The 14,127-nt window shown below is 36.7% G+C and overlaps 2 protein-coding genes across 2 annotated transcripts; both read right to left on the bottom strand.

The window, feature by feature from the left end:
* Positions 1-6,985: 6,985 nt before the first annotated feature.
* On the bottom strand, positions 6,986-9,155 carry LOC113001203 (uncharacterized). The gene is made up of 4 exons (XM_026128013.1): positions 8,648-9,155; positions 7,968-8,197; positions 7,755-7,810; positions 6,986-7,688 (listed from the first exon to the last, which is right to left on the bottom strand). The coding sequence occupies exons 1-4, from the start codon at positions 9,153-9,155 to the stop codon at positions 6,986-6,988; spliced, it is 1,497 nt and encodes a 498-aa protein (XP_025983798.1).
* Positions 9,156-9,521: 366 nt separating this feature from the next.
* Positions 9,522-13,340, bottom strand: LOC100527316 (DNA-directed RNA polymerase II subunit). Its single transcript, NM_001251144.3, has 6 exons — positions 13,104-13,340; positions 11,500-11,608; positions 11,082-11,159; positions 10,697-10,730; positions 10,503-10,571; positions 9,522-9,819 (listed from the first exon to the last, which is right to left on the bottom strand). Exons 1-6 carry the CDS (start codon positions 13,150-13,152, stop codon positions 9,742-9,744), a joined length of 417 nt encoding a protein of 138 aa, NP_001238073.2. The 5' UTR covers positions 13,153-13,340; the 3' UTR covers positions 9,522-9,741.
* Between the last annotated feature and the right edge of the window lie 787 nt (positions 13,341-14,127).

The following is a 14,127-nucleotide window of genomic DNA, read 5'->3' as shown; positions in this document are numbered from 1 at the left end:
AACTACTTTTCTTTTATTTTTATCTCTAAATTAAGTTTTAAATCATTTTAAAACTAATTATTTATTACAGTTTAAATTTATATTATAAATCTGAAATATAATTTTTACCTTCAAAGATATTTATTTATTATATTAAAATATTTATTTATTCTGAATTTTAATTATACAAATATAAACATTTATCCTATGTAACACATAGGCTGGAATCTAAACTAGTAGGAAATGATTCATGGATATATGTAATTTTTAAGGAGGTCTAATTCAATTGATTGACCAGAATGTATGAGTGTTATAATCGTTCTAGTTTTCTAGATATAAAAAAAGTAATAGTAATTGCCGCAACCATTTGCTTCTCTATCTTCTGAAAACAATTTCTGTTGAAGTTGCTTGAGACTAAAATTCCTCAATCTTATTCATTCCACATACTTGACGCACACCTTGATTTTTCAAAACTACCGAATTTTGAAAGTTGAGAAGCTCATTGATAGATTGTCCAAGCTTGTTGGGAGAAACACCAATCCATTGGTGATGCATCATAATTTTCTATTGATAAATTTTAAGGACTGTAATAGCCTTAGTAACTTAAGACAGCAATTGGATTCTTCAACAACTCTAATTCTAGACAATGTAGTTACAAAGTATGTGCATTTTTCAATAGTGAGATCCAAACGTATTGGATATATATCCCTACATGGATGTGAAGGATTAGAATGTGGTGTACTTTCTTCTCTCATATGTCTCCATTTACAGAACTTGTATCCTGAATTCATCATTTGGAAGCTTGTCTACACCTCTAGTTTCCATGGATATTTTTGGGTCATCTACAGCCAAAGCATGGTGAATTTTCAAGCTTCAAAGTGCATATGGGTGCAATGTCGCTCTAAGTTTCAAGTAACACAAGAATGTAGAAGAATTATATGAATTACTTAAATGGTGTAAATTTCACTGAATTAGAAACATCATTTGCACCACAAATTTCAGAGAATTCCATGGATTTCATGTTGGAATGGGAAATTACCAACTCATGAATACCATTAGCTAGAAGTGAATATATATATATATATATATATATATATATATATATATATATATATATATATATATATATACATAAAGATGATCCTTCTGGATCTCTCTTTGTTCCCGTGTGTGTCTTCTCTTTGGTCAATGGGAATATGATGAGCTTGGAGCTTAATTAGCAAGATCAAAGTGATAATCAATTTCCATGGTCTCTAGACGAGCATGATTGCATGGCAATAACTGATGGTAAGTCTTAATTACTACATTATTCTTCTACATATACTTGTGCCAATATGTTACCATTATCTATTGAAACTGAAAATAGCAAGACCGACCTAAGGGTAAGTCGGGCCAAGTCCTTTAGATTCACCAAAAAATGAATTTTTTTGCTATTAATACATGTATATCCAGCATTTGCAAATGATAACAATCTGTGTTGCTATATGTTTGAAAATAAAATAAAAATCTCTCATTAACTCATTTAATTCTTTTAATCTTGAATAAAAAAATTTCTTTTAGAAAAGGACTTTACAAGAGGAAGGGTTGATACCACACTTTTCATTAAAAGAAAAATTCATGATATTCTCCTAGTTCAAATATATGTAGATGATATAATCTTTGAAGTTACTAATGATTCCTTGTGCAAAAAATTCTCTAATGATATGCAAAGTGAATTTGAAATGTCCATGATAGGTGAGTTGAATTTCTTTCTTGGACTACAAATAAAACAAACCAAAAATGAAATCTTTATTAGTCAAGCAAAATATTGTGAAGAATTGCTTAAGAGGTTTGGAATGGAAAATGCTAAACAAATGGTCACCCCAATGAGCACTGCTTGCTACTTGGATAAAGATGACGCTGGTCAATCAGTAGATATAAAAAAATATAGAGGTATGATTAGATCTCTTCTTTATTTATCAGCAAGTAGACCGGATATTATGTTTAGTGTTTGCATGTGTGCTAAATATCAAGTCAATCCCAAAGAATCTCACTTAAGTGCCGTCAAAAGAATAATGAGGTATTTATTAGACACTATAAATCTAGGCTTATGATATCCTAAGAATTCTTCTTATAACTTAGTAGGATACTCTCATTCTGACTTTACTAGATGTAAAATCGATAGAAAAAGCACTAGTGGAACTTGCCACTTTATTGGTTTTGCACTAGTATCGTCGCATAACAAAAAGCAAAACAGTGTTGTCTTATCAACTGCAAAAGCGGAATATGTTTTTGCTGGAAGCTGTTGTGCACAAATCCTATGGATGAGACAACAACTCTTTGATTATGGTTTAATGCTTGATCACATTCCTATTCGTTGTGAAAATACGAGTGCAATCAACCTATCCAAAAATCATATTTTGCACTCTAGAACAAAACACATTAAAATTAGGCATCACTTACTTAGAGATCATGTTCAAAAGGGTGATTGTATACTAGAGTTTGTTGAAACAAAAAATCAATTGGTCGATATCTTTATAAAACCTCTGCCCAAAGAAAGTTTCTTTACCATTAGACGAGAATTAGAGATTATTGATCAATCTGACTTAGATTCCTAGCCCATAAAATTATATATAATATTTTCATCTTTATATATTTAATGATTTGAGGGAATGTAATCGATTACATTAAGTCTGTAATTGATTACCAGGGAACAATAATGGTGTAATCGATTACCATATGTTCGTAATCGATTACAATAGATTTGTAATCAATTATCAGACAGTTAGGCAGTTACATTATAACGCTTGTAATCAATTATAATGGTATGTAATCAATTACAAGTCATCCCTGTCCTTAAACACGACTTTTCTCTCTCTCTCTCTAAGTTCATAACACTCATCTCCCCTCTCTCTCTCTAATGGCGCCCCACACCCTAAAAACATCAAATCCTCATATCTTCTTCATTTCTTCACCAAATCGCTTCAAACAAAGTGCAAAATTCTTCTCTTTGAATCCTTTACAAAACCCACCGATTGAAATTTTCAAGAAAATTCACCAAATGGAAAAATCGTCAAAGAGGCGCAAGGGCTCATCATCCTCCACCACCACTGTCGGCCACCATCGCCACGATCCTTCTGGTGACCCTCCGACACCACCCAATCCATCTCTTTCCTCATCGCGCTCTCTCACTCTGTTTTCCACTAATGTCTAATGTGAGAGGCATTACTCATCATTCTCAAATTGTGATATTATTGACCCTAAATATCAAGTGTTTCAAAATTCTGAACTAGTGGATTTCATGACCAAGAAATTGCCTTATTACCCTGAATTGGTTCGAGTGTTTTATAACAAGTTGGAAATTCGTGAAGGAGTGATATTTTCTAAAGTGAACAAAATATCAATTGTTGTTGATAAATCCTTGTTTTACTCCCTAACCAAACTTAGCAGTTAAGGCGTGCCTTTTGAAGGAACTTTAGTTGATGATTGGAAACCAACTTATCCTAGTCTTGATGCTCGTAAAATGGTTTGTGCTGCAAATGCTAATATATCTGGTCGCTTACGTGCTGGATCCTTTACTTTTGAATGTCGTATCATGCATTACATTCTCTGTCGTGTGTTGCTTCCTCATTCTACTAACCTTACTCAAGCCACTGAGGAAGGCTTAATTTTGATGTGGACATTGCAAACTAGACGCCAAATTGATTGGGCACATCTTGTTTGTTACCGTATGCACAAGGCATTACGTGCAAATTCCCCTCTATCATATCCCCATCTGGTTACTCTGTTTTTGAAGCACTTCAAAGTCCCTCTTACTAATGAACCATCTGTCAAGATTAAGCGTTCATTTACAGTAGGAGCCGTTGCAGTTGCTTCTTTTGGTTATAAGAAATATCTTGATGGACAATGGGTTCACAAACAGGATTACCAAGCAAATGCTCCCGACGAACGCACTCCATCTCCACCACCTAGGGATCCCTCCCCTGCTTTACTGAATGATGTTCTCAACGAGATTTGGGATCTTCGCGCTTTTGTTTGCAAAAGGTTTGATTCCATGGATTCTCGCATCATTGGTCTTGAGGATGACATGGGATTTATCCGTCGTTGCTTTGATCCTCCAACCGATCCTTAGCATTACAATTAGTTATAATAATTATTAAACTTTCAGTCTTGTTTAAGTTACATTAGGATATTTAGTACTTAAGACTTTTAGCCTTATTGCTTACTATTATTCTACTTGGATGGTACTCTGAATGATAATATCTTACTTATTATAATTGATGTGTGTTTTTCTTCTCTCTACTCTTAATTTATTTTTGATGTTGCCAAAGGGAAAGAGATAAATGAGATGGATGGTAAGGAGAATTATAAAAGACTCATTATCTATTTGTGTCGTTCACTCCCCTAAATGGATATTATTATTTCTTTCTTTACTCCTTACCTAAAAATGGTTGTCATCATCAAAAAAGGAGAGAATGTGAATGTATATCATGCAAGTTTAGATGATGCCAAAAGTTTACTTGATGAGCATGAACTGAATCAAGTCAAAGAACAAGATCAAGAAAATCTAAGATAAGGACTTACTAAATTTGTTAAAAGAATCTCAATTTGATTGCTATAGTTTGACCTCAAAATCTTTATTGTCAAAATTCTTTTATTAAAGTTAAATCAATTCAAAAATCTCTTTTTGAACTGTTGATCGATTACCAAGTTCGTATAATCGATTACCAGAGAGTTTGTGAAAATGGCATATTGAAAATTTTGAACTGATGAACCAACTGCACAAAATTATTTGAATTTTGATCTTTGTAATTGATTACAAGAGACATATAATCGATTACCAGCGAAGAGATTTTAAAAAAACAATTGAAAAGTCACAACCCTTGAAAGATATGACTGTGTAATCCATTACAAGTGTCATGTAATCGATTATCAGTGAAAAAGTTTCAGAAAAATCATTTGATTACTAGTGTGCGTGCGTGTGGGTGTGTGTGTGTGCTGGACGTAGGCACGAGAAATGACTGAACCAATGTAAATCGAGTTTACAATTCTCTCTTCCCTTATCTCGTTTATTTTATTGTAATTTACCTTGTCTTGCACATTTAAAGAACAATTTTAAATTGATTGTTGTTTCTTCTTCTACATTCTAAATCTATCACACATCATTTAAAAGGCGATTAAAACTTGTTAGTCAAAAAAAATTTAAGACTTAATTCACCCCCCCCCCCCTCTCTTAAGTTATTGAGGTCACTTGTTTAGCATTTCGAGAGTCAACAATGAGCAATGAAACACATGGTGGATCTTCGCGAAAACAATGAGCAATGAAACACAGGGTGGATCTTCGTGAAAGCAGGGAGAGCCAACTTGTAATATGACCTAATATGGTCCACAGTAGCACTTTCCTAGTTTTCTCTTGAGGAGTTGGAACATATCCTGTCGAGAAGTAAGCAGAAAATCGACTGCCTCCACAAATGAGGTGCCCGATATATGATTGAGAATACTGGGCGACAGTTTACCATTGGTGTCCTCGTATGGTGACAAGTTGGTGGCGAAATGGCATGAGGTGTTATAACACCACTCAACAAGACATAAAAACTTTCCCTACTGGGAAGGTTTATGATGTATGAAGCTACGCAAGTATTGTTCCACCACACGTCGCTCTGGGGGTGATAGGTCGTGCTCATGCACAAATTAGTGTCGTTTAGCTTTTAGAGGTCGCGCCAGAATCGGCTCATGAAAATGGGGTCTCTATCAGAGATCAAACTCTTGGGAAATCCATGGAACTTGCAAATGATTGCAAACGATCTTAATGAATAGTTTGACTACCTTATGTGCTGTGAAGTGAGTGGAAAGCATGCCAAAATGAGCACCCCTCGAAAAACGATCGACAATTGCCAGAATGACGATGGCGCCCTGGTAATTGGGAAGTCCTGTGATAAAATCGAGGGCCATATCTTCCCATGGACTCGACGAAGGTTGAAGCAAGCCTGCAGGCCTCTGTGGTATGTACTTGGTTTGTTGGCAATCTGAACATTGTATGATGTACTGTCGGATATCCTGTTTCATGCCAGTCCATAAGAAGTTTTGATGAAGGTGACTCAAGGTTTTGGCCAAACCCATGTGGCCACCGAGAGGGGACTTATGATATTCCTTTAGTAATAATGGGACAATTGAGTTACTTTGTTTAGTCAAATGCGTCATTTGTAAAGGATTTGGTCGTCTCTGATTTTGAATTTAGGGTGGTCCTCTGTCTGGAACAACTCGCGCTTGTGATCATCCAGGAATTGAAAATGGAGCACTGTTAGAATCCAAAAAGCCTCTGACGATGGTTCGTGGATGCGCGAGAGGGCATCAACCACGACGTTGCTATGTTCGACTGTGTATTGGATGGTATAATCATACCCCAATAGCTTGGCAAGGTAAATATGTTGTTCGAGTGTTTGAATGGGCTGGGTCATTAACTCGCACAAGTACTTATGGTCTGTTAAGATGACGAAGGAGTGGCCCAGTAGATATTGGCGCTAGGGTTTCACGACGGTCGTAATCGCATGTAACTCGCGAATATAAGTGGAAGAACGAACAACTTCGGGCAAAATTGCTTGTTGAATTAAGCAATTAGATGACCCATTTGCATCAACAAAGCACCCATTCCCATACCAGAAGCATCAGTCTCCAGAAAGAACGGAATATTGAAATCGGGGAGAGAGAGTACTGGTGTCTGAGTCATAGCCCTTTTGAGGTTGTCAAAGGCCGTTTGAGCATTAGGGGACCATGAAAATTGATCCTTGCACAAAAGTTGGGTCAATGGAAAAGTGAGTTGGGCATAGTTCTTGATGAAACGACGATAGAAGCCAGTCTTACCCAAGAATTCGTGCAATGATTTTGGTGAAGTGGGGGCAGGCCAATCCAGCATAGCCTGTATTTTTTATGGTTCTGGTTCAATGTCATTCGTCGAGACAATGTGCCTTAGGTAATCGATACGGCGTTGGCCAAACATGCATTTAGAAAGCTTAAGGTTGAATTCCCCTTATTGCAGAGTTTGCAAAACTTGGTCCAAGTGGTTGAGATGTTCATTGAAGTTTCGTCTGTATACTAATACATCGTCGAAGAACACGAGGACGAATTTTCGGATGAACAAGCGAAACAGGTCGTTCATCGTGGCCTGGAACGTGGATGGGGCATTGCATAGCCTGAACAACATAACCACATACTCATAGTGTCCCTGATAAGTATGAAATGCGGTTTTTCGGATATCAGACTCTGCCATTCGAATTTGATGGAAACCTTGTGCGAGGTCCATCTTCGAGAACCAAGTGGCGTGACCCAAACCATCCAAGAGCTTATTGATGGTAGGGAGAGGAAACCGGTCCTTTATAGTAACTGCGTTTAAAGCACGGTAGTTGACACAAAACCGCCACAAGCTGTCTTTCTTTTTAACAAGCAACACTGGCAACGAGTAAGGACTGCGACTTGAGCAAATCAGATGGCAATGAAGCATGTCCTCGACCTGTTTCTCTATTTCTTGCTTAAAGTAAGGATACCGGTATGGCCTTATGTTGACCGGTTGGGAGTTGGGAGTTGGGTGTGAGGTGAATGGTGTGGTTGGTTGGTCGAGGCGAAGGTAGGAGGGTGGGTTGCCAGAAAAAGGGAGAATATCAGTAAAGGAGGTGATGAAGTTTAGGTGGAAAAGGAGTGGTGTCAATGGTGATTGAGCTGGTGGTGTCGTGGAGCTGAAGGTGGAAAAGGGTTGCCACCCTAGACGTGTCTAGGAGGCACTTTACCTAGCCGTGGGTTACCTCTGTTGAGCCAGGACCAGAACAACCTTGTAGTGTGATGGGCTGGTCTTTCCACACTAAGGACATGGTGAGGTGTGAATAGTCAGTAGTAACTAGACCTAAAAGTTTAAGCCAAGCTACCCCAAACACCATGCCGGCACCCCCAAGAGCCATGACATACAGATCCAAGTGAAATTGGTGGCCCTGAATCAAAACGGGTACGTTCTTGCAAACCTGGTCACACCTAATCTCGCTTCCATTGCCAACCATAAACGTGAGGCGAGGAGTGGATTGAGCCGCTAAATTCAGAAAGCGGACCATTCGATCCTGTACGAAGTTGTGGGTACTTCCCCCATCGACGAGGATTACTACCTCGTGGCCGTTGACAGTGCCCGTGATGCGCAGAGTAGCCGAAGCCGGGTGGCCCGAAAGAGCGTGGAGGCTTAGTTGAGCCAAGGATGGTTCTTTAGGTGAATTAGAAAAATCACCGTGGTCCAGGTTTGGGAATCGGAATCAACAATGTCCTCGTCCTCTGAGGCAATGAGGAGGAAAAACTTTGCACGACATTTATGGTTAGGGCCATAGCGTTCGACGTAATTGTAGCACAATCCTTTCTTGCAACGTGACGCCATTTCGGATGGGGTAAGCTTTCTGAAAGTTGTTTTTGGTGGGATTGGAAGGAGAGGAAGGAGTTAGGGTAGGGGTAAAGAAGAAATGGGGGATGCGGAAGGGAAAGGGAGGGGCGATGGCGAGAATTCAGCGAGAGTCATTGAACTTGTCTTCCTGCAACTTGGCGAAGGCGGCGACCTACACTAAGGACAATGGTTGAAGGGCGAGGACCTCCCGACAAATGTCTAGCGAAAGACTAGAGATAAAACAACTTAGGAGGAATGGCAGAGGGAGTCCGACGATACGGTTGGCCAAGGCTTGAAACTCAGAAAGGTAGGCATCAATTGAGTCCTCCTGAGAGAGTTTCAAAAGAGCGTCGTGGGGATCGTCATAGAAGGAAGGTGCAAAATGCATTTCCAAAGCCTGAAGAAAACCATACCAAGATGGCGATTGATCGCTGCGGAATATCCATTGAAACCAGCTGAGGGCTAGCCCGTCGAGGTAGAAGAAGGCGACTTGGAGTCGCTCGTCATCGGGGGTGCCATGGTAGTCAAAAAATTGGCTAATCTTGATTATCCAAGACATAGTATCAGTCCCGTCGAAGCAAGGAACCTCAAGGTTCATACGGGGAGGTTGGTGCCGCGATGAACGGATAGGAGAAGCGGTTTCAAGGGTGTGAAGGAGAGAGATAACCTCGTCCAGTTTGAAGTGGAGGGAGCTCTGTGTGGAGGTGAGTGCGCTTTGGTTCTGGGTCAAGAGGGTCACGACCTCCTCGAGGCGAGACAGGGAATAAGAACGAGTATTATCGATCATGGGGAGGGATCAATGAAAGCACCAAATGATGGCTCTCACTGGAAATTGGCTTCCTGTATTCGAGGTCAGGAGATACCTCCAGAAAAAAAGGTAAGAAGAAGATAGGATTTTAGCTTGCTAATTCTCCCCTTTCATTGATATCTCACTATTTGTAGGCTTACATTTGCTAATAGGATGAGGACAACAATAACATAATAATAAAAAACGAAACAAGCATAACAGAATGGCTAAGCACTAGGGGGACAGCCACTAAGAGATACCACTAACAAATATTGATCCCACTACTAACAGAATTCAGGTGATGGTCTGATGCTTTAGTGAACAAACTCTTCCCACCCTTGTGGCCCTTTAATAATTCTTTTGGGCCTGCGATTAGCATCTGAGTCCAGATTGCTATCACATTCGCATAATTATCATAACATACACCAGCACCATGTGTCAAAATCCTTATTGATAACTGTCACAAAATAAACTACTAAATATAATTACCAAGGGTTTTCTGTAATACAAACCACATGAATGTATGCTTGCAGTCAAGTGATATGTTATACGGTACCAACAACACTATATCACACACTCTGCGTATTTATTCAAATTTCTTAATCAATGACAGGTCATTTAACATTTTCTCGATGGCTTCATCATCCTGAGCCCGTCCTCTTGACTGCAGGTAAAAAAATTATGCAATTAACGAAGAAGATTTAATGGCAGGTACGTTTGTCATTCAGACATATCATGCAAAATATAACTTGCTTAGCAGCTTCACAGAACCCAATAGGGCATGAATAATATTTCCGTTTAACTGGTTACCTTACCAGCAGACGCAAAAAACCTCATGTTAGACCACAACCAACACATGTGGCCAGAATCAATAAGCATAGTAATTTTACTAACAGAGAAAATTTTTAACCATGTTCAGTGTGGCAAATATATGCTTATGGGGTACAGTAAATAATGATAACTATGCTACCAAAGTTTCATGCATTGGGGGAGGATAAATGAAGGGAATTGTTTGAGATTATTTTAAGGAGATACAAATAAGAGATCTCTAGTTAACATAACAAAATCCTTCAATTAATGAGCATTTACTTTTTTTGAGCTCTCCACTTCGGAGTATTTTGTAAGCTAAATTACTTTATACACTTTCTGGTGCTTGTCAAAATTGAATTTTAACATTTATTAGAAGAGCAGAAATTTATAAAAACATGTCATATTTGTTTTTTTATTAAATCCTTTATTTCCTTCCTAGTTCATTTTAACAAGCATCAAAGAGAGAATGAAAATCATCCCCCAAAAAAAAACCAAGCATACCTAATACAAAGAGAGGGGGAAGCAAATCATTTTTACCTTGATAGATGGAACCATGGCAATAGCTTCCTCCACAGTTTCCGGGCAAAGGTTTCCAAGGACACACAACTGCAACAGATTCATTTAAATCATATATTGTAATGTGTGAACTGACAACTCACTCAACTTTTTTTCAAAATAAAATTTTAACAGTTGCTTCCTTAACTGAATTACCGAAGGAAATAGGTTATTACCTCAAACTCAGCCAATTGATATCTTGCGAGAATTCTGCATGTGAGTTAAGATCACAATTCTGAAGTACGGCAATAAAATATCACATTACTAAGCATTTCCTTCCAGGGAAAGAGGAACTAGCATGGCTCAATTTTTCTCAGAAGTACCAAATGAGATACAATTGTCCTTTCTTTAATTTATCAAAAGACAGATATAACTTGAATTGAAGGAAAATCCAAAATTAATATAGACAATAAAAGTCAGTAACAATATGAAAGAAACTTAGGTTAATTTTCTAAAAGAATAGGGTATTGAGATCAACATTCAACATAATTTAACCGAAAGTAAATGCATGGACAAAGAAAAATGAAAAATGGGTCATTCAATTTTAGTTTAAGAGGATACTCTCGAACTTGTCTAACAGCATCAGGATTTTTATAGCGGCTGAAACGCTTCACATACTGCAGTGACTTTTCAAATACCCTGAATAAAAGAGAGAAAAAGAATCAGTGCTATAAGATGGGAATCATGCCCAACAACTTTGCTCCTATTCCATCTCATTATCAATACCAAAACTAATTCTGGCAAAAAATGTCAATTGGGATTAGGAACTTTCCAGACATGTTTTATAACATTAATATTATTACATTTAAAAGACACAAAAGTGGAGCACATTTTCAGTTGTGTAATAAAAGACAAGATCTTGGAGGAATTAAGTGCAAGCCAATTGTGATAAAAACTAATTATCCCAAGGGGATCAGAAAACATTATACCGGGACCTTTGTGTTAAATAACCATGAACTTGATAAGGAATTTAACTCACTGAGAAACTTGATTCATGGGATCATCGGATGTCTGTTGAAGCTGCTCATACTTGTGCTCAAGAATCAATGAAACTTCACAGTTCATTAAGCACTTTGCCTTCAAAAACTCTGGAAAAAAAAAAAAAACTATTTCATTAGTGTGAAATCAAAAGGTGAAAACAATTATACCAAAGATAAAAACATGTTCAAGCAATCAAACGCGATGCAATACAATAAAACCATATATTGTAGAATCAATCAGACTTCTGATGATGTAAGACAGCTTTGTGCAAGGAGCATGATGCATCTTGCAGATATGGATTTATAAATTAAACACATAAATCAAGTTATTAAATTTTCAAGAATAAATAACACAGCTCAAACTTGAAAACCATACAAATTAAAGTACTAACTACTAAATTTTTCAGATAAAGATGAAGATAATTTACTTCCTGCATTATCTAAGATTCTAATCTCTACCCTTAAATTCTTCCATAATTTTATCAGTGCCTTAAAACATTAATTTATTTTTACCATATTCAATACTTTTCCAGGTTGGTTTTTTCTTAATCTGGGAACCATGTATGTGAAAAGGGCCACAGTCAAAGAGGAACACTGGCCTGCCACTATAATGGTTACTCACTCTTAGGTTTTCACGCCACTTCCAAACAACTTGACAATTTTGTTATTAGCTACATTTCCATGAGGTGAAAACCAAATCACCAACATGACCTTGTATTTTTTTTAATTCTTTTGGCATTACCAAGGAAATATATACAGCTCAAATCAGGGGAGACTCTGAGCCAAAAGATGTGCCAATTCATACATAAGGCCCTGATCTTAAAGCAAACAATGACTTGGTTTTTAGCATATATACCACAGGTTTTTGTTCACTTTGTTTTTCAACATGCCCCAATGGCACAGACCATTCATCAACCTTCCATTCTCAATACACTCACTCACACCCAGCACTATTGAGTTTGATGCGTGGATGACCCATTTAATGGATCTAAGATAGACTCTAATACCATCTTAGAATATGAGTTTGGACTTAACTCAAAACCAAAAGGTAACGCATAGGATGAAGGTTGTCTCCCACTTATATATTCTATTATGGCCTTATCTCCGACCCATGTAAGACTTAAGTTTTCTCTCAACATTTCAACATGCCCCAGTGTCACAGACCATTCAGCCTTCCATTTTGACACCACATGCACCAGCAAGTGAGCATGTTAGCCATGCTTGCTACCAGCACCAAATTCAAGCATTTAACCATTTATCAACAGGTCAAGTATTTAAAATTTAATATTAAATAAAATATAGATACAGTAAAACCCATTCTAATCCCTAAACTGTATGCATCAATCGCTTGAGTTCCCAACTTTATAAAATCCATAATTTAGGTACAAAATGTCATTAATTCCTAGCACTTTTTCACTTCATTTTTTATACTAAAATGAGAATTTCATAGTCATTATACACTAAAAACATTCCCCTAATTCAACCGAAGATTTATCATGCAAAAAGGAAAAGTTTACAAATTGCAATATGGGGTTTCAAAAGTTGCGTAATGACGGTGTAACAGATTGAGAGAGAGAGAGAGAGAGAGAGAGAGTTTAATTACCGTCTCCAATTTTGAGCTCTGCGGCGTTTTCTTCCTCTTCCCCAGACATGTTTTAGAAAATGTTAGGTAGAACGTGAGAAGAAGAAGAAACCGCAAATAAAAAGAACGACGAGAGATTCAGCGTTTGTTTGTGTGTGTGTCTGGTTTTGAATAGTTTTGCGAGATGTTGAATGCTCTGCGTTTCAGGACAGGGAGACTATAAGTATTGCACTCTCCGCCCGGATGAAAGTCGGTATCACGCCGTGTGATTATGATTTATTACTTATTATAACTTGTGCAATACTATATTCGTTCCCAAATATTCTTTTTTTCAATTTTGTTTCTTCATTTTTAAAAGATTTTAAGTTGTTTTTTATCAAATTTTTTTACCTAAATATTCATAATTACTTTACAATAAATATTATGTATTAAAATAATAAGTAAATTATTTCTCTGATAAAGATGAGATAAAAAGGCTAACCGACATTAATTAATTAATTAGGAAAAAAAGTAATTATTAAATAGAGAGAGAAATTTTGAGTCCCAATTGTAAGGATAATTTTGACAAAATAATACATATTGCTAACAAAATACAACTAATTATATTAACCAATTTTCTTAAAAGATATAAATTAGTTAAGGTTTAGATATATTTTTGGTTCATATAATTTAGGGCTTTATTTTCGTCCTTACAAAAAAAAAATTAGTCCTTACAAGATGTGTTTGTGTTATTTTTTCTTAAAGTTCTTTAGATAGCGCTTTAAATAATAATAAAAAATGTTTTGAACAGCAGAAAAAATATTGTCTAAAATACTTTAAGAATAAAAAACAAAATAAACACATATTGTAAGAATTAAAACAAAAAAAACTTGCAGGGACAAGAATAAAAAAAAAATGTTAAATTGAAAAGATAAAAATATATATTTAAGTCATTAGTTAATAGAGTATTATACACAGGGACGAAGGTAATAATTTAAAAAGAAAAAAATAGTTTAATCAAAGGTATTTGAGGTTTCTTATTTAGCATCCATGACTCAACTAATCT

The sequence above is a fragment of the Glycine max genome, chromosome 3 (assembly GCF_000004515.6).
Source record: "Glycine max cultivar Williams 82 chromosome 3, Glycine_max_v4.0, whole genome shotgun sequence".
NCBI classification, from domain to species: domain Eukaryota; kingdom Viridiplantae; phylum Streptophyta; class Magnoliopsida; order Fabales; family Fabaceae; genus Glycine; species Glycine max.
The sequence above is the reverse complement of the archived record's forward strand: the minus strand, read 5'-3'. Positions and strand labels throughout refer to the sequence as shown.